The sequence below is a fragment of the Osmia bicornis genome, chromosome 6, assembly GCF_907164935.1.
Source record: "Osmia bicornis bicornis chromosome 6, iOsmBic2.1, whole genome shotgun sequence".
NCBI lineage: Eukaryota > Metazoa > Arthropoda > Insecta > Hymenoptera > Megachilidae > Osmia > Osmia bicornis.
The window spans coordinates 4225072-4252909 of record NC_060221.1 but is presented as its reverse complement, the minus strand read 5'-3'; the positions used below and the strand labels follow the sequence as shown (position 1 = coordinate 4252909).

The 27838-nt window shown below is 36.3% G+C and overlaps 5 protein-coding genes across 18 annotated transcripts; 2 read left to right on the top strand and 3 right to left on the bottom strand.

Annotated features, from left to right (window-relative positions):
* Positions 1–108: 108 nt before the first annotated feature.
* LOC114874546 (endocuticle structural glycoprotein ABD-4-like) lies at positions 109–4490 on the bottom strand. 4 transcript variants are annotated; one of them, XM_046286158.1, is made up of 6 exons: positions 4435–4490; positions 4197–4363; positions 1898–2092; positions 1163–1344; positions 665–926; positions 109–211 (listed from the first exon to the last, which is right to left on the bottom strand). In XM_046286158.1, the coding sequence occupies exons 3-6, from the start codon at positions 1907–1909 to the stop codon at positions 122–124; spliced, it is 546 nt and encodes a 181-aa protein (XP_046142114.1). In that variant the 5' UTR covers positions 1910–2092; positions 4197–4363; positions 4435–4490; the 3' UTR covers positions 109–121. The 4 variants fall into 4 exon arrangements, with proteins under 4 accessions (XP_046142114.1, XP_046142112.1, XP_046142113.1 ...); XM_046286156.1 differs by lacking the exons at positions 4197–4363; positions 4435–4490 and adding exons at positions 3756–3837; positions 3908–3998; XM_046286157.1 differs by lacking the exons at positions 4197–4363; positions 4435–4490 and adding exons at positions 3337–3455; positions 3551–3619.
* LOC114874548 lies at positions 2422–4776 on the top strand. Its single transcript, XM_029183918.2, has 11 exons — positions 2422–2496; positions 2555–2611; positions 2671–2715; positions 2784–2933; positions 3031–3220; positions 3289–3443; positions 3514–3795; positions 3915–4104; positions 4247–4481; positions 4564–4609; positions 4700–4776. Exons 1-11 carry the CDS (start codon positions 2422–2424, stop codon positions 4730–4732), a joined length of 1458 nt encoding a protein of 485 aa, XP_029039751.2. The 3' UTR covers positions 4733–4776.
* LOC114874540 (arfGAP with SH3 domain, ANK repeat and PH domain-containing protein) lies at positions 4489–23757 on the bottom strand. 10 transcript variants are annotated; one of them, XR_003789117.2, is made up of 20 exons: positions 23014–23757; positions 16425–16497; positions 15910–16055; positions 15510–15764; positions 15260–15345; positions 15040–15196; positions 14691–14955; positions 14391–14618; positions 14048–14270; positions 13805–13985; positions 13450–13725; positions 13236–13355; positions 12946–13159; positions 12584–12865; positions 12295–12461; positions 11447–11515; positions 9664–9885; positions 4939–6030; positions 4710–4852; positions 4489–4615 (listed from the first exon to the last, which is right to left on the bottom strand). XR_003789117.2 is itself a non-coding variant. In XM_029183907.2 (17 exons), exons 1-17 carry the CDS (start codon positions 23137–23139, stop codon positions 9670–9672), a joined length of 3084 nt encoding a protein of 1027 aa, XP_029039740.1. In that variant the 5' UTR covers positions 23140–23754; the 3' UTR covers positions 6569–9669. The 10 variants fall into 10 exon arrangements, 1 of the variants encoding a protein (XP_029039740.1); XR_003789118.2 differs by having other exon boundaries at positions 5021–6030; XR_003789119.2 differs by having other exon boundaries at positions 4710–5145; positions 5957–6030.
* Positions 23758–23905: 148 nt separating this feature from the next.
* LOC114874547 (40S ribosomal protein S19-like) lies at positions 23906–25233 on the bottom strand. 2 transcript variants are annotated; one of them, XM_029183916.2, is made up of 3 exons: positions 25202–25233; positions 24428–24498; positions 23906–24335 (listed from the first exon to the last, which is right to left on the bottom strand). In XM_029183916.2, the coding sequence occupies exons 2-3, from the start codon at positions 24496–24498 to the stop codon at positions 23942–23944; spliced, it is 465 nt and encodes a 154-aa protein (XP_029039749.1). In that variant the 5' UTR covers positions 25202–25233; the 3' UTR covers positions 23906–23941. The 2 variants fall into 2 exon arrangements, with proteins under 2 accessions (XP_029039749.1, XP_029039748.1); XM_029183915.2 differs by lacking the exon at positions 25202–25233 and adding an exon at positions 24680–24979.
* LOC114874544 (persulfide dioxygenase ETHE1, mitochondrial) lies at positions 25043–27468 on the top strand. The gene is made up of 6 exons (XM_029183913.2): positions 25043–25259; positions 25498–25642; positions 26315–26500; positions 26748–26836; positions 26909–27119; positions 27270–27468. The coding sequence occupies exons 1-6, from the start codon at positions 25113–25115 to the stop codon at positions 27332–27334; spliced, it is 843 nt and encodes a 280-aa protein (XP_029039746.1). The 5' UTR covers positions 25043–25112; the 3' UTR covers positions 27335–27468.
* The last annotated feature ends 370 nt before the right edge of the window (positions 27469–27838 follow it).

The following is a 27838-nucleotide window of genomic DNA, read 5'->3' as shown; positions in this document are numbered from 1 at the left end:
TCAAATTGTGCATACAACATGGTAAAATAATCTTAATTCAACAACTTAATTATTTGATCTCAAACGTCCTATGTATCGAATATATAATTAACAGAGTAATCGTTTTTCATTTCCTTCGCATTTAAAATTTCTTATCGTAATTATCTCGTCGATCAATTTGTTGGCTTAAGGGTTGTGGTAGTTTCTGAGCTGCTTCGCGTGCATCCGCTTCCTGGAACACGAGAACAATTAAAAATTATAACAAATTTATCAGACATTAAGATAATAAAAATAAAAATATTCGAATACTTTCGTATATCAATGTATCCGTAGGCGTAGATTTAAAAAGTAGGAATTAAACACTCGAACGCGAAGAAAAGAAAGAGTTGCGTAGGCGAGAAAAAGTGACAGGAGAAAGGAAGAATCAGAAAGTTAAAAAAAAAAGTAGTGTGGGATGTACACTCTGGTCCAGAAGTCAAAGGGCACCATAGGCTACACTTTATCTTTAAAAAATCATAACTGTCTTAATATTACAATTACAAATTCTAAACTTTAATTTTAAAAAATTAGTACAAATGAATATATAGAATTATCAAACTTATAAAAAATTTCAAATGGTTAATTAGTAGCGTTGATTTGGACTGAAGATGGTAGCAGTAAGTTTTACGAGTTAGATGGTTTGTACCTCTTGCTGACGAATGCCAGCATAGATGAGGTCGAGGCCTTTCTGGATCTCTTCACTGACTGGCGGTGGCGTGGGAATGTGATCACCGGTCGCGTGAAAGCCAGTTTCATCGGCCGTATAATGAATGGTGATCAGTGTACCCTCAGGACTCGTGTAAGAGAAGCTTCCTTGTTGAACCAGAGCCTCTCCTTGATCCGCTCCTTCGCCTACTTTCTTGATGTAACCGCTCTCCTCAGCGATGATATTGTTTCCCGTTTCGTAACTATGAAGCAACGTTATTTGTCAAATTCCTTTAGAATAAAATTCTACATACCACTTATGTAAATTTGACACTGATGCAATAAATATTTCCACTGTCCTAAATTCAATTTTATTCCTCGAACATTTCTAAACGCCTTATGGTGTTGCACAATCTATTCATTCATGAAGCATCAAAGCCATGCAATTATGCAACGCATCGGTTGCAACATTTTTCGAATACAGAAATATAATTGTTACCTTGTTTTATAGGTGCCGTCGTGTTCTTGCTGTTTGTTCCAATGTAGGATTGGAATAGGTGTGGTGATAGATGATGCTTTTCTGTCATCGACAGGAGGATTTTGTCTCTCATCGTGGTAATTGTTACCACTGCGATAATTTGAATCCTGTGCTATCGCTAGTCCTACCAGTGTGATCAATACCTGATGCAATACAATTTTATTTCATTAATTTTACACATTTTCTATCATTTGAAAATTTTAATACAAAATTGTACTATTTTTATACTATTCTATTATAAAATACCGACGGTTTGTTAAAATGAATTTTAAATAGGGATGAGTCTTATTATACACAGCATTTACCGACCTAACGTTAGGAAGATCAGTGAAAGTAAGATGCCAATGCGGGTCATTTAACTCTTGACCTATGAAGAGCCTGCAGACGCGTTTACTACTTTACAGATGATTCTATTCAAGAATTTATTACACTGAATGAAAGTAAAATTAATAATATTTCTTTTAAAAAATTGGAGGAACACTGATTACTTGAGCTCCCTATTTAAAAATAATTTATTATCACTTATATCTTCAAGATTAATATTGAAGTGACTCTGGTTTAATAGAAATATTAATAAAGTAATAATAGTTACATAGAAGAATTCATATTTCTAGGATAAAATAATAATTTTTCTTTAATAATGTGTATTAGTAATTTTTATACTAAGAAATGTTAGATTTTATATAAATTACTCACGATAACTCTCATTTTTCTAGGAACACTTTTAAAATCGTTATGAAGATGGCAATTGAATTCGATCGTTTGTGACCTCAAGGAAGTAAAGGATTCTCCTTTTATACTCTCACCTCATCCCCACTTGAAGAAGTGATGGATCTCGAAAGATACATCGCCCAGTTTATAACAATGCTCCTTATAAATACGGCATTTGATCTACATATATGGAACAATTCAACGTTCTTTCAAATATTTATTTATTTGCACATCAAATATAAAAAATGAGTCAATGAAATAAATTTTTTAATGAAAAAATTGTAGCAATTTTCTATATCAAGTTACAACTTCTCAAAAATCGACAATTCGACACTACCTTCTTTGTTTTTACTTTGACAGTATATTTATTATTTTTTTATTAATGAGGTTAAATAAAATTTTATTTCTTTGATCCTGTAATAAGTCTTCGTTATTTATTGGCATCATGCAAATTTGTTCACCTCGTCAGTAAGTAACTCTATCATATACTAATTAATTTGTTACAAATGATGGAAGTGAATAATGTTCCATATAGGTCATCCAACCAACAGCCAACAATTCTCGATGAAAAGTGGAGAATTAAAGTAAGTTAAAATAAGATTTTTAATCCTAATAAAAATCTTAATTATGTGTGTTTTTCAGAAACGTCACGATGAAAATTGCAGTTGTTGCTGTTGTATCCCTTCGCCCATATGCTACGTAAATATAAAATTGTTTGATAGTTGGATTGCTATTTTAGATTATTTATTTTCTTTCAGAAATATGTACAGCCGGAAGTACCAAAGTCCTGCGCTCCAATACGCGTGAGTTTAAATAGTTAAAATTAGAAATTTCATTTATGCTTCAGCATTCATCACCAAAATTATTTTAGCGTTATTGGAAATCAACGATACCGATGGACGATAATACTACCTACCAGCTTTCCTATTGGGAAAACCCGAGCTCAAAAGTAGAACCTATTCTTCCAAAAGATTGTTTGGTCACCGGAAGTAGCGAAATGTCTGACCAAACAACGTACAATGTATAGCAACTATAGAATTTCTTAATTATTAATATAAGTTGTATTCCTCAACTCACTGACGCCACGTTTTCATTAATTTCTCTATTATATAATATAGACCAGTTACATGGATTATTTATGTGTAAAACCTGTATCGAGTATTACACCATGTGAAAAACAATTGCTCGGCAGAGGTCCAATGCAAGATGTTACCACTCAGAAACACGATTACACGTGGAAGAGCATAGAAACAACGCCACCTTATAAAGCAAGGAACAATATATACTGCAATCCGGCACCATTACTTGGTAAAAATAATGAGAAAATTCCAAGTGATAACGTCTTAATATAAGAAAGATACTATTTCTGTTTTCAGATGACACAACGTACAGACTTAGCTACTACGAATCCTGTTGCAACTCACCTCCTGAATCTTTTGCCCCTGTACGAAGATACATCAAGTCAGACATCCCATTCGAGGACAATACTACTTATAGGCTCAGTTACTGGCCAAATATGAATCCAATGAAAGTAAGTATAACGCTAAAGTGAATGAAAAATACTATGATATAATTTCAAAAAAATAATATCGAACCTTTAGGAAAAAGCATGGAAAAAGAAACAAGAATATACACCACCTATCTATCCAATCGACGGTTGTACGACTTATAAATTAAGTTACTACCCCAGCTGCCCTGAACGGCCATCGCCAATTCTCCCTCGGTTAACCGAGAATATTTTAAACGCACAGTGTTGTAACGATAAGAACACAATCTATCGTCTTAGCTACTTTGGTTGCGAAGATGGCAGACGAGACCCGATAGTACCGCCTGGCAACATTACCTTCTCTACTTGTCCGCCTGCTTATGACACCGTTCATCGAGTAAGAAAATAGATACTGGGTTAATTGTGATCCAAACTTATCCTGCGTTAGAAAAATAATATTAAAAAAAAGAAATGAAATCGGATAGAGGATAAAATAAAAAATGATATACATTTCAGATGAGCTTCGTAGGTAACTGGAATGTAAAACCACTGGAACCAATCACACCGTGTAGCAAACAAATGTTAGGTAGAGGACAAATACAGGATGTGACTACTCAAAAGCACGATTTCACGTGGAAGCAGATCCAAATGGAACCAGGTTCTCGTCCTAAGGATAACTTGGTTCCCCCATGTGGACCTATTGAGTGTATGTACTGATAAATTTTGTGTAGGATAATATTGATCATGACAGTAGTTAATAACATAGATTGGAATGTTGAAACATGAAAAATGGCATACCAATTTCAAGCTCCTATCATCTAACATTGATCTTGTATTGATTTATACAGGTTGCACTACTCATAGAATGTCCTATTTACCAAGTGATTGTGAATCACTAAGGCCTATTCAGTCCTATGCACCTATACGTGTGTATAAACCATCAGACATTCCAATGAATGGAGAAACTGTAATGCACTTGAGTTACCAGCCAGTAGAAGCAGGTCCAGTGGAGAGGATACGTGACAAAAATGATTACCATCCTCCTGATTTTCCAATTGATGTCCATACTACATATAATACAAGGTTTCAATCTATTTTCATCAGTTTATTTCAGTAAAAACAAAGAATTTTTATTTATATAAATTTTAATCCAACTTTTCTTCAGTTACATTCCACCTGGTACACTGGAACCTTGTTGTGTAGAAACAAAGGTAAATCTGTAAATATATTAACATAATCATAGACAATTGTAAATCAGTATTTACTTTTCATTAGGTTTATACAAATTTATTATTTTTCAGCCCTGTCTACCTTCGACCCAATGCTGTTGTTAAAACAAGGAACATTGCAAAGCCGACATGACAAATTGTACTGTGATTATTTGGAAAAATATATCTTTTCATCCACCATCCTTCATTTTGAAAAAAATCCTTACATCTATGTTGACTTCCAGCCTAGAAAAAGAAATAAGATGAACCTGAAAGTCATAATGAATGACATGTATTCTTATAGTTCTCTAAATGATATTTATTTCCAATACATTTTAGAGTCTGTGAACCGTCCAGAGGACAATTCTGCAGCGAGTCAGTCGCTGAGGATACAGTAAACGTTTAGTACATTACCGTTCGTATAATATCAATATTTAGACCTGCTTCTATGTCGTCGAACGATCGCATTTAAACATTTTCTCACATAATCATGTGCTAGTTAAAATGCCAGAGGTACAAGAAATTTCTTTCGTCATAGTCTAAGAAAAAAGAAAAAGACATTTTAATCTTTCTTCACATATCTACGCGCGTTTCCGATTTTTTTTTTTTATTTTGCACCTAGCACAAGTCACTACGGAATAGTAATAAATACTTATCATCTACTTAACGCTTTTTTTTTTCTTTAAATGCATACTGTATATGTATAGTAAGTTCAGAGGACAGGACGCGCAATTGTGACCCCTGTTCTTCGCTAAGAATCTTCGTATGCTTAAAGTATAATCGCAGCAGAAATATAGCGTTTCGACATTAGAAAAAAAACACGTGTATAATTTGGGGAACGGTGATACTTCTGCGGTAATTATACAGTATTTCTTTTTCAAAATCTTTGAATAATAATTTTTATCACAGAAAAAGTGAAGAGAAGAATTTTAAAAAATCGTAATTTGAATAGGAGATTTAGTTTGCAGACTCGCTTTCATATCACTTCCCTTTTTTTTGGTATCAAAATAATATTTCTGAGCTCGATACGAGCCCCATTAAAAAATTATCACAATTATTCATCAAATATCAGAGACAGATACTTAATTTTTTTGCTAGTAGTACAACTGAATAAATTTATTGTCGTTTATCTATTACCCTCGTTTATACTACTGTATATCACAAATGGAAAATGAAAGATTTTTGTTTTCTTGTTTTTGGCAGATAGCTATGATCCCTAAATATAGGGAGTTTATAAAGTCTCCAAATATTTCTTGGTAAAATATATACATTTATCCAAAGAAATATTAGCAGTTATTAATTACATTTAAAGATAAGGTAACAATTTTAATGTACTCTTCTGAAGTTTACCTTTACCATTTTTTGAACAAATATCTTGATCAATTTTAACCCCCTCGTTGCGTTTCGACGGAAAATCGTTCACTCTGAAATTTTATAAATAATTTATTATTAATATTTAAGAGCGTATATATACGCGATTCGTAGCGAGAGGGTTAAAGGGTATAGCAGGATAAGATGGTCAAAAGTGTCCTTCAGCCGATTTTATTTTACACGAAGTTTCAACCCTGTATCTCAACCGGGAGGGTAGTTAGAGGGTAAAACACGGTTTTTGCCATATTTTCCCTATTTATTAGTATTCAAAAAATCTGAAAAAATTCTAGAATATTCTAGACATACTTCTTTATGATTATAAATTTTTTCAGATTTTTCGAATACTAATAAATAGGGAAAATATGGCAAAAACCGTGTTTTTGATTTTTCCCTCTAACTACCCTCCCAGTTGAGGTACAGAGTTGAAACTTGGTGTATAACGATTTTTTTTTATAAGCTATTAAATGGTGCATTGCTGAATAAAATCGGCTCAAGGGCACTTTTGACCATCTTATCCTGCTATACCCTTTGTAAAATGATTCCACGCAAACGAACAGGAGTCACCTCGCGGCAATCGATGTCAATCATTTCTTCTTTTTTAAATATATCCGTATAATACACATACTTAAGATTGTACGTTATCGTATGCTTAACAGTATAAACATTGATTCCTCTCTCACGGTCACGCTCATTTACTCTATACACATATGTACACTGACCAACGATGAGATCCTATGTTTTCATTCGGCACAAACGTAGGATTACCGGTTGTACCGAAGACCGCAGAGGATCAACCAAAACAAAGAGTGAAGGCAGCTTAACGCTAGATGGATTAGAATATTTAGATTGTTTTTCCCTCTTATTCTTCACCGCTGTTCTTTTATATATATATTACAGATTGGCATTACACAGCGACGAGACTATTATTCGACAAAGTTTTATCGAACCACCTTCTACTTTTAACACGTTAAAGACTGCAGTGAAAATGGACACTTTATTTTTAAACAGCTAACTTTTGGAATTTCTGACTTCAACCCTTCACTTTACCAACTGTCATTCCAAATAATATTTTCCTTGCAATTATTCCAGTGTATCTAATTTAACTCCATCGCAGCATTCAACGCGTTAACAAGAGACAAATAATATAGATAGCGTCCTAAGCACAATTTGGTATGAAAAAGTGTAACAAAATGAATGGTTAATTTACAATCACTTAGACAAATTATAATTGAAAATGTAAATTGAGCTTCGTCCTTTTCGCTGGTAAAATCGCCTCTTTGGTCTTGTGTATACAAGTAATAAAAATAATAAAATAAATTTCAATTCGCTTCCGGCACATAAATCTCGTTTAGTAGCAACACACGTACTCTATACTCGGTCCTTTTTATATTCTTTTCTTTGTTAAGTATACATATATATACTTAATGACTAATAAATTTCTAAATTTATAATTCTATTTCGCAATACGTATATTATTCGTTCAAAGAGATATCTGTTTTGCACAGCTCGGGGAGGCCCTCTACTCCTAACTTCGTCACACTTGGCAGGAAGGTTCTTCTAACTTCGCAGCATTTCACGGAAAGGTCTTCTACTCCTAACTTCGTGGAACTTTGCGGGGATTTTCTCTATTTCTAACTTTTTGACACTTTGTGATCATGCCCACGGTGGACAAAGATGCATGAATACAGAAAACACGTGATTGCTTCGAGGGTAGAAGAGTATACTGAATAAGACCACTGCGCGCGGTTGCTCAGTGCCAGAATGCGCATGCGCAGACAAAGCGCATGCGCGGACAAAGGGCATGCGCACTCAATAGAATTAATGTGCGCAGAACCGAATGACAATTCGTCGTACAAGTATGATTTCTCGTTGAACGAATAACACATGAATTTATATGTACATATATAAAAGATACCTCATGTAAAAGATATGCACTATGAAAGTTTCACCAATATTATTTCTAATGATAATCAAAAAAATTTGACCATGACAGATTTTCAATTTGTTAATATTTTTTATCTCCGTCCCCGAAGAGTTGACAGTTTTCATAATGTATATCTTTGAGACAACCTACATATGTACTTGTATATACATGTACATATATATATGTATACAATTATTATATACATACTAACAAATAATATGGCATTACAAAAATGTACATACGCTCGTAACGACGGTGATTCTTAGAAGTCGATTACGCTAATAATACTATGGGTGTCATGCAATATTTAATGTCTCAATTGTATATCCTTACAAGGACCTATTTTACTTTTCATTAGATTGTTGCATATCAAATGATAGATTTCGAAATATAGAAAGTCTAACAAGTTTAAATCATATCAGATTTTCTATACATAAAAATTCACGATGAAATATGCAACAATCCAACAGCGTCCTTCAGATCAGGCATACACGGTAGGTAGTAAAATGGGCGCCAGGCGCTCATTAGGGCAATTTCATGTGCACCCCTGCTTAATCTTATCACAAGAGTTCCTATGATTTTTCGTTTCTTTCTCTTGAAACTGGTGAGAAATATGTATAGAGTATAATCAGCGTTGGCAGTACGGAAAAGAAATGTGCGCCAGATTACTTTTAAGGACATGCGACGAATTAGAGACTGAATTATTATTCTTCTTTCTTTGCGCTCTCACGCATATACATATTGTATATATAACACACAATCATTCATACTTCTGCGATTTTATCTTTTTTCCTGTATCCTCGAAATTGTGCATATATAATTCGATTAACTTATTCTACGTAGTAGAATTGATACACTCTAGCAGCAAGATAAACCAGTATCCGCTGTAACTCGTTACAAACGAATTACCGTGATATTCACGATGGACAATATACTTTAATGATTAACACTTTGATCATGATTGTCAACGTGTTAAATAGAATTATATCAAAGCCGTTTATTTTTTCAGACTCGACAAGATTTCTTTGGATATTATTTCTCTAATATATAAACATTTTCCTTCCAGAAACTTAAGTGCTCAATGGTCGTCGATTCGTATAGGTTACGATCGACCCAGTCGTCATACTTGACAGCAATTGTCAAAGTGTTAATCACCTGTTCGACTACGAGAAAGCACGTGTTTGACCAACAGTATTCATAGCTTTTAGCGTAGAGAAATTAGTTAGTTTAAATCTGATCCGTAATGCTAATTTAATTTATATTGAAATATATCTTATATCACATTTATTGTTTAGCATCGGCCTTGAAACCGCGACTCGCCCCGAGTCTTCGATTTCCTCTTGTCTGGATCAATTTACATGAAATCATTAACTTCTCTTTCCTCTAGCACTCTGAACAACGTATTCAAAGAATTTTCAGATTTTCCAAATACAAAAGGTAATTTGTAAGCTTCTAATAATCTGCTTAAAATTTTGTTGGGACGATCCAAAAAATTGATTTGCATTCATTTTAGAGCAAAAAAATGATAGGTAGAAAAATTCATAACCTATGAACGCGTGCCAAGAGGATGAAGATACATTTATGATTAACATCAACGTCTGCCCAATGTAAACGTTGAGGTTAAACACGAATGAACCCCAATTATTTCCTCGAAATTTCTTTCTTAATCCTTTGTTTTTCTTATCCAAGACTTCCTACCAAGGCTAACGACACTCGCGGTGCTGGCAGTACTAAAGACACTTGCCAATGAGTTCAAACTTACCGAATGTTAATCTTGTAACATGTGAACGAAACTGATCGGGAACATTCCTCTTCGCTCCGGTGCCCTTTCAAGGGCACCCTCCATCCAATTGTCATCGTCGGTTTGCTCGTTCGTAACGATGATTACCTCGCCTTCGCGAAAAGACAATTCATCCTCGTTGTCTGCCTCGCAATCGTACAACGCTCTACAACGTCGTAGACCGGTTAACGTTGAAGAGGTTGGCTAAAAAAAGATAAGCAATCGGGGGGAACCAAGGTTAGAAACTAGGAGCAAAGTGAACAACGTCCATCCTTTGTCCTCCATGGTCGAAGCAAGCACTCTTTTTTACTAATTATGTCATAAGAACATTTAATCGCGAGCTGAAGAATGCCTCCTTCATCGAGGTCAGCTCGATATTGGAAATTCTAGAGAGAAATATAGAAAAAGAAAGTAGAGTCTTTTCTCGAAGACCGTATGTATGCAGACCGTGCACGATTAACTGAGTAGATTCATTTTCTTTTTGGTTTTGTTTTACTGTAATTAGTGTGTCATGCATGAGGGAAATGGAGTTTAAAGAATTAGTGTTTCTAGAGATTTTTAAGGGTGAACATTATTGCTATTTGGGAATGAGAAATAATTATAAATATACTCGTCTATGGTACATATATACAGGGTGTTTGTAGAGCCATATTTTTTTGTATTAGGCGCGTATTTATTTTGCACAGTGGCGCCATCTGATTTTGACAAGGAGAATTACAAGTTCATATTTTTTGCGCTCCCTATCGGAGAAATGAAAAAACTCATTTTGAACACCTGTCAGTAGATGGCGCCACTTATTTATGGCGGTTTTTTAACTCTTTTTTTAAACATTGAATGAGGTTTCAACAATAAAAATAACTTTGTGTCAATGGGTTATTCTAAGAAAATAAAATAACATGTTTAGTTCACTTTGGTATCTATTATACATAAAGTTAGAACTAGAATTTCCAATGATACACATTAATTTCATGCCTGCAATATCCAATTTTAAGGATTAAACATAGAAAATAGAAGACAGCTAATTATTGATATAAAAATCAAGACATATTGTTTATTAAACACTTAAAAAGCACGTGAAGGACCACTAATACGAATTTTTGGAGAACTTTTAAAAGAAATTTTGTATTTCTAAGGCAGACAGCTGGAATCACAAATGACCTAGGTGTAGTTGTTCAAAGGGTTAATAACAACAAAACTATTATACAAAAAAAGAAAAACACGAATTATAATTAATTATCCTGATCAAATATTCTATCATGAAAAAACTGTACAGACGTGTTATAGAAATCCAGAAAGCGAATTAGTTTCGAAACCAAACAAAAATAGAAATGTTACAACGAAGACGAGAATGTTGGTGATTAATTAAACAATAAGAAAGAAAACGTATTAATGTTCGTTAGAAATTATATACCCAAAGCATTGACATGGAAGAACGATGGTTGCGGACAGCACGACTGATCATGCAAAGATTTACTACACTTGAAAAGAATCTTAAGGAACGAAACCAATAAAATGCCATGGAAACATCCATTAAATTTTTTTCCCATTTTCATGTACAAAAATACTCGTCTATATTATTAAAATAAAAAAATATTCAAAAATGCTGTTATGTATTTCGCCAACCCAAGGTTTCCGGATCCGCCCCTGGAACACTCCGTGTATTTTAATGAAAAATCATTGTAAATAAAAATGGTTCGAGGTGTTACATTGTAAAGAAAAACATTTCAAGTGTAGTAAGTCGTAATGTGGGATGGCTGATGTTTACCAGATTCAGATTTGGGAGCAAAGATGAAGGCTCCTCGGCGTAGCTCTCTAGCCTGGACCGGTCCCTTCGCTGTACCAACAATGGTTAATGACAAAACCATAAAGCACTGTTTTTGAAATACATGCAATGTCTAAGTGTTTTGAGTTTCTCTAATTTTTTATCCGTCGAAAATATGATCCAATCAATAAAATTCCTAAACAAATATAAAATGTAGACACTGTTCTTTAAATTAATTACACTGATCAACTTTGGTAAAATTAATATGCTACGATTCCAATTTCGACCCGCTTAGTTTCTGAAACGACATGAACGAATGATTTATGCAACATGGGAATATGAATGTGCAATATATCGTTACAAAGGTTGTAACGATGAAAGTATGATGATTCGTGATTTGATAAACACATAAAAAATACTAACAATAAATCACAAGTAACAAGTTGTGATTAACATGATATATACAAAATACCAAAATCTAAACGAGAAATAGGTAAACACGAATCGACGAGAAACTATTTGTTAATTACTACGTGGGATACAGTGATAGGATTAAAATCGTGTTAGTAAACATTTTCTGATAATTAGTATGTAATGTTAAATGAACGATTGTTACTCGAAACGAATGTATATACATACACGTAGGTGATGTTTATGGTGTTGTTAAAAAATCTACAGCACCGATGATTGATACGTGGCAAAGAAAGTTCCAAATATAAAAATCAAAAAAAAATATAAAATCATTTTCTTTTGTATCTTTATTATATTTATTGTGCCCGTCACCGATGGCCAAAACAATTTTATAATTACTTCATCTGTCTATAAATATCCACCAAATTATTCCAACTTACCTTGCGTGGGGGTGGAATGGGATTACCCAAACCATGATCCGAGCACATGGAACTTAAAGATTCGCTGCTACGCCCGTTACTCAGTCTGGACGAATTAATACCCGATGGGGCAGGTGGTGGCGGGTTCCTTGGTCTCTGTAGGGTTGAACTGTTCACCTTGTCCGTGCCTAACGAACAGAGAAAATTAGATAAATGATCTTAAATAAAAATTATTATCGGAAACGTTGAAAGAACCGGCTGGCAAGTTCGTAGAGAAGAAGAAGAAGTTTGTGTGAATTTTCAAACGCACCGTGTCCCGTTGAAGAATCTCCACTGGGCGATCTTTTATGATGTTGACTGTTTAATGTATTTAACGCATGTGGTAGAGTGTGTAAAGAATGCCCAGCTAAGATCGGTTCACTCGTTGTACGGCTATGCGTTGACGCTGCTAAGGACGCGGACGAAGGTAGTGTACCGTAATGAGAGGAGGATATACCACCTGTACTTCCGGCCGGTGGTGGTGGAGGTGCTACACGTTTCTTCAATGATCCGTGAATATTGACTGATATATCAGGCGCCATGGGTGCAGGTACTGGAACAGGAAATTCATTTCAACATCACACCTTGTCCTCTCTCGCGTTCTATCTGAAATATTTACTATTAATATCTCACCAGCAACAGGTTTCCTTGATTGCGGAGGTGGCGGTGGAGGCATTTGCTGTCTATTCGTCGAGGAACTTGGCGAAGAACCACTTTGCAAGCTGTCGCAAGTGCTACTTCGACTTCGTAACGTCACTGGTGAATCCCCTGATCCAGGACCACCACCGCCACCCACGTAAGACGGTGGTCTACTACGAGATTTTTTCTCCGGTGTTAAGCAACCATTCTAGAATAACAGAACAAAGTGTAAACTTTGATTTCGATAAAATAATATCCTTAATATTGTCGTTGATTCAACATACCCTGTCCTCGATTATCGTTTCATCGTCGGAGAAGTCGGTCGAACCTTCATCGTGCGAAAGATTCCAATCGATGTTAACATTGTCGAACAATGTCTTTTGTCTTTGTAAAGCGTGACTTAACTAAGAATATATGAATTACAGGTTACGAATGGTATTATAATTTACTTATACAAAATGGTTATACAAAATATTAGAGTTAATAATAATACTTTACCAGTTCTTTACAGGTATGATGACCCATTTCCTGTGCAATGTCCAATGGTGTTTTATCTTGTTTATTCCGATGTGTCGGATCAGCACCGGCTCGTAGTAACAATTTCATCGCTTCAGCCCTGTCGTGCCTCGCACAAAGATGCAATGCTGTTTCACCGTCGATGGTAGTTCTATCTATACCACCTGTAGACATATTTTGCACCAGAAAATCGATTATGTGTAAACTATTTCCCATTTCTCGCAGAATGGCTAAATGTAATGCCGTTTCGCCCACGTCCTGCAAAGAAGCAATATAATCTTCACTATAATATTAATTTTAGACAAAACTCGTATCGATTATAAATACAAAATTTTACCGATGTAGGCAAAGGTGCTGCCAGATCCACATTTTCAGCAAAAACTTGCAAAAGTTGTTGGAGATCACGATTATTAACGGCATGCTCTAAATCAGAGAGGAGATCCCTTTCATCCGCGCAAGTGTTCATCACGTATCTTTTATCCACGTATTTCGCCCTTATAAAATCGTATCTTTCTTCCCTGCATTTTACAGAAAATAATGGTAACAAGCTGAAAATGAAAATATAAATATTTCCACTTACATCGTTGATGTCGGTGTTGGTTTGTGATTGTGATGTAACGTTGCTTCCATTACTTCGTTGAACGCCTGGTTAGTCATGTTTCTTGCAAGAAGTAGCTGGGCAGTGCCCACGTTGTCCAGTGTCAAAGATTGTATTCGGGATATGTGTACTCCCAAATCTCGATGAATCCCGCTGCATTCTATGCACACGATTATACCGAAATTCGTAGAAAGCCACGTGGCATCTGTAAAATAAAAATAAATACCTTTATTAGCCAACCCGCATCTAAAATTGAAAATCTTGATAAAGGGGCTGTAGCATTTAAAGTTGTTTTACCAGGAAGCCAGGAAGCTGTAAAATTTACCGTTTTGCGAGGAGCAATCACAGCACTGATCATTTCCAGGTAACCTCATGACACATCGGATTACAGCCTGTTGGAGTTCGACTAAACTTGGATTTCCGCTTCCAGCCTCCGCCTTTCCGCTCGCGTCGAATGCTCGAAGCAACGCGCGTTCCTTACAATTAACCAAAACCGACATCCACGCTCGTTGATCCGCTTCGTCTTCTGCTTGAAAGTGATACGTTCTATTGTCTGCGAAGAAATAAATTTCAATTCATTCATCTCGTTCATTATCTATTATCCATGTATTATATTACCACTTACAGCTAATGAGATCAAAGCCCCGTTTGTCGTCCGGGACTAGCTTGATTTGACAGGTTAACAGATTCACCCTGGTAGGCGGTTTATTTTCATCCGCGTGACAGATGTCTAGATAACCTTCGGCTTGAACTGCACACCTCCGTTTCTGCCAAACTCTCCTCATTTTTCCTTCGCTTTTTTTTAACAGATGCCCCGAACGAGTTACACCGTGCTGTTTATCCCCTTGAAGCTGATGGAGCGAATAGCCTGCATTCGCGTTTACATTTAACTAAAAGGTACACAGTTTTCAATTTTCCTATGAACTTTCTTTTCTCCTTTAACAGGTAGTCACAAGTCGATTTCTTTTAATTACCTCTTTGTCGCAACCTGAGCTTCTCAGGAGATTTCTTAGCTCTGTTAAACGTCTTCTCTCTTCGTCTTGCGTTTGCCTAATCTTTTGTAACTTCACGCTGAGGTCAGCCACGTACGAACCAAAATGTTCGATAGTTTTTAGGCCGTCTTGAAAATAACTGTGAACAATCGACGTGAATTTTAATTTCCATTTATATCTTCCATTTAACTGATAAACTTACTTGGTTTGCGCGTGATAATATTCGACTAGATGCTGAAGAAGTTCGATTCCTTTCTTCGTCTTGATTTCGTTCACTTTTATAAGATACTGTAAAAAGAAACAAAATACATTTTATATAAATAAATCATGCGTTTGGTTGATTTTCATTTATCATAAAATGACGAACATCGAGGAGAAAGAAGAAAAAGAAGAAGGTAGAAAGATAAGTGTTGCGAGATCCAGATGTGTTTCTCTTTTTCGCAGAGCCTCACCTCGCACATTTGCAATTGAAACAATCTTCTCTCCTTCTCCATCTCGTCGGCGATCTCAGCAGGCGTAACTTCCGTCCGAATGAGGCCAGCCTCTTTCGCGTGTTGTTTCTTCTCCTTCTCGATTTTCGCGTATTTAGCCTCGTAATCCTTCCACGCCTTTTCAAACGGCCTCTTCAAGTCACCTTTCACACCTCTCAGGTCACCCTTCAGCACCGAGTCCAAAGGGAACATCACGATGTTGTTGATGTTCTGCATCTAGTTGAAAATTGTGTTAATTAGAGAGAACGTTAATGAACGAAACGATTTCAATGAGAACAGTATTAATAATAAATATTAATAATATTGTTATATAATAATATTAATAACAGGACCGATAATAATTTATATTATTCGTACACACCAAGGTCTTCATCAGAGCGCTCAGTTCCTTGGTGACGACCGCAAACTTCAAGAACGCCGCACCGATATCCGGTTCCTGTTCCTTCAAAGCAGCGTCCCCGAGCCTCTCTAGTGCCCTTCCAAGGTATACCTCATTATCCACATGGGCTATTGGGATAAAATAATAAATTAATTTAACTGGTCAAATTAAAATATCCTATCACTCGATATCGCGAGCTGGAGAGGTAACGTTTAAAGACCATGGCACACCACTGATCAATTTTTTAAGTAGGGCAATAAACGTATCAATTCATTATATAATTACTCTGATGATCAACTTTTTTTATTTATAACTAATGAGCGTAATTTGCCATCTGTTTTTCACCTGAACTGTGAAAGCGGAGAAAACTTTTCCCGTTACATTCACGTGCGGAATACGTTACATCTGGCGTTAACGGAGTTTAAGAAAGTAAGAGGGAAAAATCTGAAAGTTTCATCGTCGATGAAAATAATTTCTTTCATCTGTCGATGCCTCACCGTTTCCAGAATTGTGGATCGCTTTGATCGCTTTCTTCAGCTTCGTAAGCCCGTCTCTGTCGAAGTCCAAGGTCTGTAACAAAACAGGTGGAAATGAATTTTCCCCTACGTCCTGATCGTTCGTTAATTAGATTTGTATGTGTTACACGTTACGGAGCGGTATGGACAGAAGTGAAAGGCTGACGAATACTTCCGCTTATGTGATACTCGAATAAAGTCGTTTCCGATTCACGTATATTACAACGCTTTGCGTTAAGAATAAATTAAGAATTTTATTTTTTAATATACAAAATATTTATTATAACAATTATCAACTCGACAAAGGACCGATGAATATTTTTCAAAGGTCTAGGTCACGATTAAACGAACGGAACCGAAATCACCGTGGTAAACGGTTAATTAAGTTAATTAAAAATTTTATTTTTTAATACACAAAATATTTATTATAACAATTATCAACTCGACAAAGGACCGATGAATATTTTTCAAAGGTCTAGGTCACGATTGAACGAACGGAACCGAAATCACCGTGGTAAACGGTTAATTAAGTTAATTAAAAATTTTATTTTTTAATACACAAAATATTTATTATAACAATTATCAACTCGACAAAGGACCGATGAATATTTTTCAAAGGTCTAGGTCACGATTAAACGAACGGAACCGGAACCGCCGTGGTAAAGGGTTAATTAAGTTAATTAAAAATAAAAATTAAGAATTTTATTTTTTAATATACAAAATATTTATTATATCAATTAACAACGCAACCAGGGACCGATGAATATTTTTCAAAGGTCTAGGTCACGATTGAACGAACGGAACCGGAACCACCGTGGTAAACGAGGGTTCGCGCGAATGCAAACTTCCGGAAGGGACGATTGTCCAACAAACAATTATTGCCACATCAGCGTAACGTGCTTAACGACGCGTCGTGATGTATCTTGTCGCGATCACCTGGTTTGAAAAAGAAAAAACACTTCCTAACCACTTGGTTACGCGATACACGCGCGTAAGTTCCTCCCCATTGTCCGCTACCTTTATCTAGCCGTCTGATACTTATCATTGTATCTCCTGTCGGCTTTCAGCATTTACCGGCTCCGAGGAACGTTTAATTACCGGTCTACCTCTTTCTGAAAATGTTTACAATCAATGTTTGCATACGCGTATCGTGAAGATGCATTAACGCGCGGGGTAGTTATTAATAGATGTTCTGAATGATTTAATCCGTTCGGGACCACCTGGGTACATTTACTCCTATGGATACACAGGGTGTCCCAGTATTGATGGTACTCTGATAGGGGTGATAATGAGTCAAAAACATGGAATCAATTTTCTTCCATTTGAAAATGGAATTTTCTACATTAATAAAGTAAATATTAATTTATTATCAATTATAAACCTAGGACATATGATTCGTATCGAAATTCGTTCCATCACGATATAATAAGTGCTAAGGTACTTGGAGAAGATTCAAAGTTAATTTTTTCAAAAATAAAGCTTTTAATGAAATATTAATGGTACTCTGATGGAGATGAAAATAAGTCGAAAATATGAAATCAATTTTCTGCATTAATAAAGTAAATATTAATTTATTATCAATTATAAACCTAGGACATATGATTCGTATCGAAATTCGTTCCATCACGATATAATAAGTGCTAAGGTACTTGGAGAAGATTCAAAGTTAATTTTTTCAAAAATAAAGCTTTCAATGAAATATTGATGGTACTCTGATGGGGGTGAAAATAAGTCGAAAATATGGAATCAATTTTCTGCATTAATAAAGTAAATATTAATTTATTATCAATTATAAACCTAGGACATATGATTCGTAGATTCAAAGTTAATTTTTTCAAAAACAAAATTTCTGATGGTAAAATTTGATTTCCATATTTTCTCATGTAGAATTATATAGGGACATCCAGTATAATTCTGCACCGGGAATGTCAGTCCAGTCTTGAACTTATCGATCATTGTAGCAGTTTATTTTTTCCCTGCGAACACTTCCAATCCGTCGAGTTACAATGTAAAAAATCCAATTACTCCTCGATTAAATCGCGTACAATTGTGTTTTTCTTAAGATCTTAAGGCTGCTCTTCGTGCAGAGATGCTCAGCTGAACGTTTGCAAATCGGTCCAGGTAAACGACTCGGATACGAACGACCTACCAAGGTCGTACGGGCAAGAGGAATTCCTTTCGTTCTTGGTAGTCTCACCTGGTCGTCAGGTGAGATAGAGAGAAACCGAGGGAGCTGGTTTAGCGGGGCTAAGGTGCGCGTTCTGGTCTCTCGGCGATTCTTCGGTGATTCATCTCCTTTTTTCGTCCCAGTGTTTGTTGCACACTCGACGTAAGTGTGTCGACTTAACCCTTTGCACGCTGGTAACAGGGTCATTCGAGGCTCGGCGTTAAATCCATCTTTAAGGGCGCAGGACCTGGTCATTTTGAAATGACTATTTTTGTAAACGATTAAAAATTTCAAGAAACACTTCTGGTTCTTCTCAAACGAATCGTACCGTCGCCCCGAGGAGTCATTGACTTTCTGTCATTTCGTTCTCCCGTTTTATTCAACCGGTTCCAACGTACACAATAGAGACGTTCATCGATCGGAACACTTCTATTCTAACTTTCCATGGATATACGTACACCCTGCGTGACGTGTCCGTTTGGCAAACAGCAAGATACCAGACTGGCTAGGGAAAGTCTGTTGATTTAACTTTCCGTGTATCGACAACTTCGATCGGTCTCGATTGAACAAATTTCATTATTGCCGATCGAACTGTGTTGTCTGTTATCAGCATCCTTGGTGTTTCGTTCCTTTCGTCGCTTCGTTAACCCTTCACACCCTGCGCCGATAGCAAAAAAGCCTTATCTTCTTCCAATTCCTTACGAAATTATATTACGAGCCTCTATTTCGTTGGAAACACGTTTGGAAATTGTCATTTATCGGGAGCTAAACGTTAACGCGGCGAAATATCAGATAATACGAAACATCCTCGAGCAATAAACGCTGATAATGCAGGGTGCAGAATTTCCGTTCGACCGATCCGATTAAAACGCTGAAATGTTTCTCTTTATTTCGCTGGAAATTGAAATTCGTTGCGTTTCAACGAATTTTTGAAATCGTATCAAGCATAAATTTTCTGAAATATTCCTTGCGATTGAAAGTTAACGTTCTGGAAAAATACGAGGCAATCTCCCTACGGTTTAATCTCTCGCACGATCAGCGCTAATTAAAATTCAATATTAAAATTTCATTTACGAACTGCAGAGGTGAATTTACAAGGAAACGCTCGAGATAGTGTGTAATTATAAAACTGTAAATAAAAAAGAAACAATCCATAAATTAATCAGTTGAATTATACTAATTTCTTTTTTATCGTCAGCCAAAGCTGAATAAATATTCAATGTTTTGTTGAATCACATTACCCTAGCTAAGTATGATCTCATGTTTTCGCAATCTAACTATTAATACTACCTACGTTCAATTATATTTTTTAAACACGCTACTGTTAATGCAATCGAATGCTTCTTACTTATCCTCGATATAAAGTGTCTTTAACCCTTTTCCAGATTCACCACCCTTTCATTCATAAAACCTACGTCTCTATTAAAAAGAAAATATCTATCTAATAAAAGAAATCTAATAAAAAGTATAATAAAACATTTACACGAAGCTAACGTAGTATATATAGAGTTAATGTAAATATAGAAGGGAGGAAGATCCAGGAAAATACAGGAGAACGTTTCAAGCTGGTTGAACAATTATCAAAAAATGATCTGGAGCGTATTTAATGTATCGGTAACATGTAAATGACCGGTTACGCAAAATCCAATAATTATGCCGATGGAAATTAGCTTATTCCTCCGCCGTCTTCCATTGCGTTTCCTTAATGTATTCTTCAGGGAACGACCCTAAGTATTAGGAAGTCGGTAAAAGGCTATATTTTCTCTAGGGAAATTTTCAAATCTACTCGCGTTAACACATTTCACCCTAGTTCAGTCGAATCGCACCTGTTACCGCGCTTCTGCCGGTTAATTCGCGCGTTATGAAAATCGGGAAAAGACGCCCGAGAGAAACCGAGACGGAAGAGGCGACTGTTCTTCCGCTGGTTCGACGCGGCATACGAGAATAGACCATGGTCCCGACGGTACCAAAATAACCCGGTACGTGAATTTTCGTCGTGCCTAGTGTCGTAAGTGAGGCTGCTAAAGCGAGAAAGTGGGTGACTTAGCAGCCCCGCTCAGGGTCAAGAGTAAACGAACACGATACTGGGTTAGGCGAATTCCGTGCGTGTAATTAACATTCGTCAGAGGTCCGTTTCCATTTGCCTCGGCTCTGATCGTACTCTATCGAGTGGCTCCAAGAGTTTCCGGAGAACAATTTTCATTCCCGGTCGAATAATCATGCTCCATATTGTACACCGGCGAGCATCGGGTTCTCCCTAGGGAAAAAGACGACATAGGGGAAAGATATCAGTGAAACGTTTATACAGTCATTTTTGAGATACTTTTAACTTGGAATTGATATACCATAAGTATCATTTCATGATACTTTTATGTCATGAAATCTTGGTTGAATTTATACGCCTCGAAGTCGGTCGCTGTTTGCTATAATCTTTAATCAGTCCTTTTGTATTCTGAATATTTATGAAACGTTTATGTAGTCGTTTTTGGGGAACCTGGAACTTCAAACTGATATATCACAAGTGTTATTTTAAGATACTTTTATGTCATCAAATCTTATCAGACTTTTCATGTTTCGTGAAAACGTTTCGTGTAATTTAAGGAAAGGACTCGTCTGTGTAAACGGGATTAAAATCAAAGCGAACACCGGCGATTTTTAACTTACTATGAAAAAGAAGGTTACTTAATTCGATCAGTATTTTTTCTTTTTTTTTTTAATGTATGTTCGTCGATTACTCCAAAATGGATGGATCAATCGGAACGAAACGTTTTGCATCTTGTAGAGTATGTCTCCTGATTGGTCCCGTGGAAAAAACATTTTGCATTTTTTCATTGCTAACGATTTCTTCTTAACAAAATGAAACTTTTAGTAAATTCCCTGCATAAACTCCACTTCCGAGCGCGTGACACACTTTCCGCGCTAAGTTCCCTCTATCTGAACGTATTACAAAATACGCCCACGATTCGATAATATGCAAAACGTAAACGCTGAAACGACAATGTTCAACCTTATCAATGTTTATTGATTATAATTTACTCTAAACACCGGCACTATAATCACGTGTGCGTTCAATGGCCCAATTTACCTCATTACACAAGATTCGATTAACTAATTATTCTCGGCTCGAGAAATCATTGACAAACACTAAAATGATAAAAAAATGTTGAAAATTAAATTAAAACGTTAATAATATTTAAACCTTGTATAGATTATAAAAATAGAAATAGAAAATTAAATTAAAATTGTGGCTCTCTCCATGGTCCGCCGTCCGAGGGTTAAGTAAGAAATTATCTTATAGAGAATTGTAAAGGTTCATAAATTAATTTTACCTTTGTATCATTAAGAAATTAGCAAATAACAATGAGAAATGTCGAAACAATTGATCAAATAAATTGCGATAACAATAGGAACGTCATAAGGTAATTACTAAGGGTCCATCTTTCTCCTCTTCGAACCAATCTTCTTCCTAGGGTTAATAACGCTTAACGGTAACAAACAGACAAATATTAGGATATATTTAATATTAACATTTATATTTTTAATAATTTCTGTGATTTTGTTCATCAAGGGGGTTAGGAACTTAATTCCCCCTATATGGGGATTATCCGTGCTATACTCGTGTTCGCTAACAAAAATCGCGTAACTTCCACCACCATGAAAATAGACCCTAAACCGACATATTTTTGCCGGTGCAATCAGCAAAGGTAACGATGGTCGTTAAATTGTGAAAGACTCGAGCAGTAACATTCTTTGACTATAATTGCGTTCGCATAAAAAGAACCATTATTTACAGCTGCATAGAAGAATCCTTTTCGTTCAAACGAAACGTTTCGGTAGGATTACAATGTTGACTGTCTTTATTATCTTGTTAATTAATCGGATTGAAAATCCCCGCAACGTGTGACGCGCAGAAAAGTCAGACACGTAACCGTATTATTATAAAAACGTGCGCATAATACGTATTTTGATGACGGTAGAGTATATAAACAAGTATGAATGATCGAACGATACGCGATTGAGAATTCGTTTCGGACCAGTTATTTTCCCCTAGCCTTACGGGGACAAAATGCAGCAGCAAAGCGTGTCAGCATACATTGCCCGAACTGGAAGTCGTAAATCGACCGTGCGCATATTTACGACATCGATACGTGGAAATTGAATGTGGATGCAGGCCAGAGCCACGGCAAAAGTGGCGTGGACTTTTAAAGACATCCACGGGGGAAAACCCGATGCACTGGGCATCTTGTATCAAAAAAAGAAAATCATTATACCTATCAAGACGTATTCATCGAGGCGATCGTGAAACGCCCACGCACATAGAGCACGCGTTCGACCACCGATCAAAATCTTCGGTAAGGTTATACATGGAAACGCGGAAAGAGGATTTATTTTGTTTCTACTTACTTCTTCGAGGGATGTGATCGTTTGCCTGCATTGTGGCATCCGCGAGACGAAAGTAGACGTTGTAGGCGAATTGTAATCCTCTCTCGTCTCCTCGACGAACTCGCTCACGGCGATTAGGCCCGGCATTTTTTCTCTCTTTCCACCTATATTGCCCGGAATGATAGCGAACCCTCTTCTTTCTATTTTTTTTCTTTTTCGCCCCGAAAATTGGCACCTGGTGCCGTTCCACTCACTCCACTTTGACACTACTCACTTCACCGTTTCTCTCGTGCGCACCATAAATTCCGCGGGAGGACTGTCACCTTCTGTCTCCTCCCAATGCCGTTTCCCGTGACGCACGGTAAACGTCGTCCCGGTGCGACGAACGGACCCAGAGAAGAGCGGCGGGAGAAGAGAAGGCCGCAACCAGGAAGAAGAGGAGGGAAGGAGAGGGGGGGTTTGGTGAGAGGAAGAGAGAGAGAATGAAACTTTGAGCACACGGTCTGTCTTCTCTACCAGCGAGAGACACTTGCGCGACACGATTATTTCCTTAACATTTTGATCGCTTGAAGTTTCCCGCAATGACCGCGAGGAAACATATTCCGTTTCTTTCGCCTGTTCGCGCGGCTCACGATGCATACACACTTTCACGCGCGTACGCGACTGCGTCCCAGAGAAAACTTCCTTTGCACCTACTCGATCTAAAATCAACCTGATCGCCCCGAAACGTTATCCTCTACGGTCAAAGTTTCACTGAGGCGGCGCTGCGTACGCCCGTACCTTCACCATTGAGCATGTAATTCAAAGATGGCTTCCATATTTTATGGACGATGGTGTCGCCGCCTGGTGACGAAATCTTATTCTAAATTCAAACACGTACACCGAGGTTTTAATGCAAACAAAGCTACCAATGTATGGATTTTTCATTTTTATTACAGAAAGAAACATATTAAAGGACGAGGGTCTCTTGCATTTTAAGTTGTTTTTTACTTTTCGCTTTCACTTGTGCTGCAATGCGATCCAAGTCTCTACGACCCTGGCTAGTTAGCTTGCGTCCACCAAGTGGAGCCTTTTCAATCAATTTCAGTTGTTCTAAGCTTTGGAGAGCTTTGCGAGCTACACCGCCAGCAGAACGACAGAAATGACTAGGGTGAGTGCCATTACGTTTGCGTCCTCCAAAGATTTTTGTCACTGCTCCTACACCAATTGGACTACGAATATAAATGTGACGTACTAAAGCAGCACATCTTATATAGTACCAATCAGGATCATAGGGAGCAAGTTCCTTGAAACGTGCGGACTTCACGATGTCAACCCATTCTGGAACTCGCATTTTACCGGTCCTAAAATTTGTAACAAGTTAACCAATAAAATTTTTATCATATACCAATAGAAAATTCTTTTTAATAGTAGATCCTTATGAAAAAGTACTCACTTCTTGAGAAACGCGGCAAAAGCCTTGACGAATCTGTGTTGATCGACGTCTTTTAATGTCACGGAAGGCATCTGAAATAAATACGTAGAAATGTCAGAAACATTTTATCATGACATATGTAATTAATAATAAAAGCAATACAGTAATAAAATATGGAACGTGCTAAAAACATTTACTGTCTTATTTTATTAACTGTGTTACTTTATTTTAAAGATATAATACACTTTGTACAGAACTGCCAAAAGTTCGCACCTTTAGTTCAGAACCTAACCAATAAAGAACGCACTGTCAAGAAGCATGAAACTTGCAAGATGGTTGGAAATAATCAAGGAATTTTAATATATAGAAAGGAAGTTCAATGAATTCAACTCTATTTTAATTGATCTATTAAATACAATTACAATTACACTTATATATCTTATTTTCACGTTTGTGAAACATTATTTCATCATTTCTGTCCATGTATACAAAAGTGATAATTCAACTTTTTACTTATATCTATATATATTTTATTACATGCAAGTTATATGAATTACATATTACTAAATAAAGTATTTAATATTTCCCAGATATGACGATAAATTTTATCTATATATTCGTCATTTTGACCTTATCCTTCCTGATGAATGGATCATGATTGCCAGTGAGAAGACGTATCTTCAAGAGGCAAGAGTGAATTGTGATTATGAGTAGAATTTTGTTCAAAAATTTATCTAATCGATACGTCAAAAATTCGTTTTCTAAATTTATTTTCATTAATAGAATGAATCATACTAAAAGTACCGCGTTGACAGAACCAATTCCTTTTTCAAAGGACTTTCTTTTTCGCCAGGTAAGTTGATAACTGCGCAAGTTATTTTACAAATAGGTATAGGAAGTTTATTTGAACGTGTCTCGTTATCGTACTTACAGCGACATCTAGCGATTAAAAATGCATTTATGGATTTAAACAATCGATTTCTATGAAACATATTTTTGTATATAGATTTCTATCTTACTATGATTCATTAAAATTTGATATTAATTTGTACTGAATCTTAAAGACATGGAGATTTTTTTTAAATTCTCAGCTCTTTGATCCAGTATCCAGCACATATACTTACCTTCTGGCTGATATCAACAGTAGAACTGCAATTTTAATTGATCCAGTCATTGAATGGGCAGAACGCGATAAAAAACTTATCGAGGAGTTGGGATTAGATTTGAAGTATGCTAGTAAGTTGAAAATCATTTTCCTATCTATTTTAAAATTCTGTTTACCTTTTCCAATTTAAATTCAAACTTTACTTAAATATTGTCGACGATTGATCTGTTTCGATCACAATAAACGAATAACTAAATTAACAATCAATTCTTCTGATCTAATTATATTATCTCATCATGCGTGGGTTAAAGATCGCAAGAAATTGAGATTTCAACGATTTAATACCCCACATTGATATATACCTCTCGTACAATAGGTCAAAACGGTTCTCGTCGGTTCAAACTTTTCAACCAGGCTCTATTGAGTTCGAATAACGGCAATTCAATAAATTAACAGAGTGCCAAGTATTATTAAGGAAACTGAGCATTTAATTATTCAAATTGGTACTCAAAGTTCATTGAAAAAAAGGAGAGAGAAAAGGGTCTCTTAAAAAACATTTAATTACGCAATTCGTACGAAACCATTCGCAAAGAAAGAGAACACATATTAATTCTTCTTTTCTCTAAATTTATGAGTATAATTGCAAAACGTAATAAATAAAATAGCGCTGTTCCTTTTTATCATTTGCTTTTATCAAAATTAATGAAAATGTCTGAAAGCATCGTGTCTCTTCAAATGTATTAATATTAAAATGAATTTCTAGGTTAGCAAACCAGTCTATTTAAGTAAAACGATTTTTACAGTAAACACACATATGCATGCTGATCATATCACCGGGACAGGGAGGTTGAAGTCTTTGTTACCTGGATGCCAGTCAATGATATCACGTAAGAGCGGAGCTAAGGCCGATATACTCTTGGATCCGGACGAGCAAATAAGCTGTGGAAGGCATAATTTGCGGGTGCTTCCTACACCCGGTCATACCGAAGGTCAAACAATTTTTTTTCTTTTGTAATACCGAGAGCACTTGCGCTCAAGAATAGGGACGAAGGGGGAGTAAGATGAAGATGCAGAGGAAAAATTACTTCAGAACTTTATACTTATTTATCGAGTACACTGATATAAATTTCCTGAGTGCGGAGCTGTTCTCGGATGCCCGGGGCGAGTGTCCTGTAAACCCAGAAACTGAAAAAGTTTTTAATCAAAAATAATATCATCTTTGTGTGTTTTAATTAGGTTGCGTGACTTATGTCTGTCACGAACAAGGGATTGCTTTCACAGGGGACGCTCTTTTAATACGCGGATGCGGTAGAACTGATTTTCAGGTTTGTATAAAAAAATTAAAAGAGGATTATTCATGAAAATTCTACGCGAATTCAGGAACTTATTTGTTACAGGGTGGCTCACCGGATGTTTTGTACAAATCTGTCCATACGAAAATTTTCACATTACCGCCGAATTACAGGCTCTATCCGGCCCACGATTACTCCGGCAGAACAGTGACTACGGTCGCCGAGGAAAAGGCTTTTAATCCCAGATTATCCAAGTCCCTAAATGAATTTGTCGACATAATGAACAACCTTAATCTGCCGTATCCAAAAATGATCGGTACACTAATTTATTCTAGCGTAAAATCTGCTTGAAGCCTCCGACAATATTTATAAAGCAATATTTTTCCACGTTATAATGAACCTTGCCATTTCGCTGATTAAATTTTCAAGCGTTCATTATGGCTGAAAATTTGTTTACTTTTTTCAGATAAAGCTGTGCCAGCCAATAAAGTTTGCGGGCTGTACGAGTTGAACCAGGAAGAGAAACCATGAGAAAAATGAAGTCCTCCTCAGCGATATTTTTATGATCATCGATCGGGCGTAGATAAATTTAATTTTGCCGTTTTACGTGCATTACGAAAGATGCTTATTATGGAGCGAATAAAATTAACAAACTGTTTCGTGGCTCTCGGTAGATATTCATTCATTATGTATCATCCTGCGGGCTGAGTACCGTGCGTCGCCGACTCTCCGGACGGGTCCTTTGGTGTCTATAGAGAACTCATCTCGAAATGCATAGCAAATTATTAATTAGAAAAATAGTGGCGTGTGTACAGTTAAACCGAACATACTGTAATACGGTCTTTATCAAGCATCTCTTGACATTTCGTTCCGTTAACAACGAGCCCTTTTGATTTTCCTGCTTTTCCTCTAAGCCACTATAGAGACCTGGTAAAATTACACATTCCCAGTGACTTTCTAACTATTTTTCCTTTTTTCTTTTCCCTCTCTCTCTTTCTCGTTTGGAAGAACATGAAAACATACGAGTAGATAGCC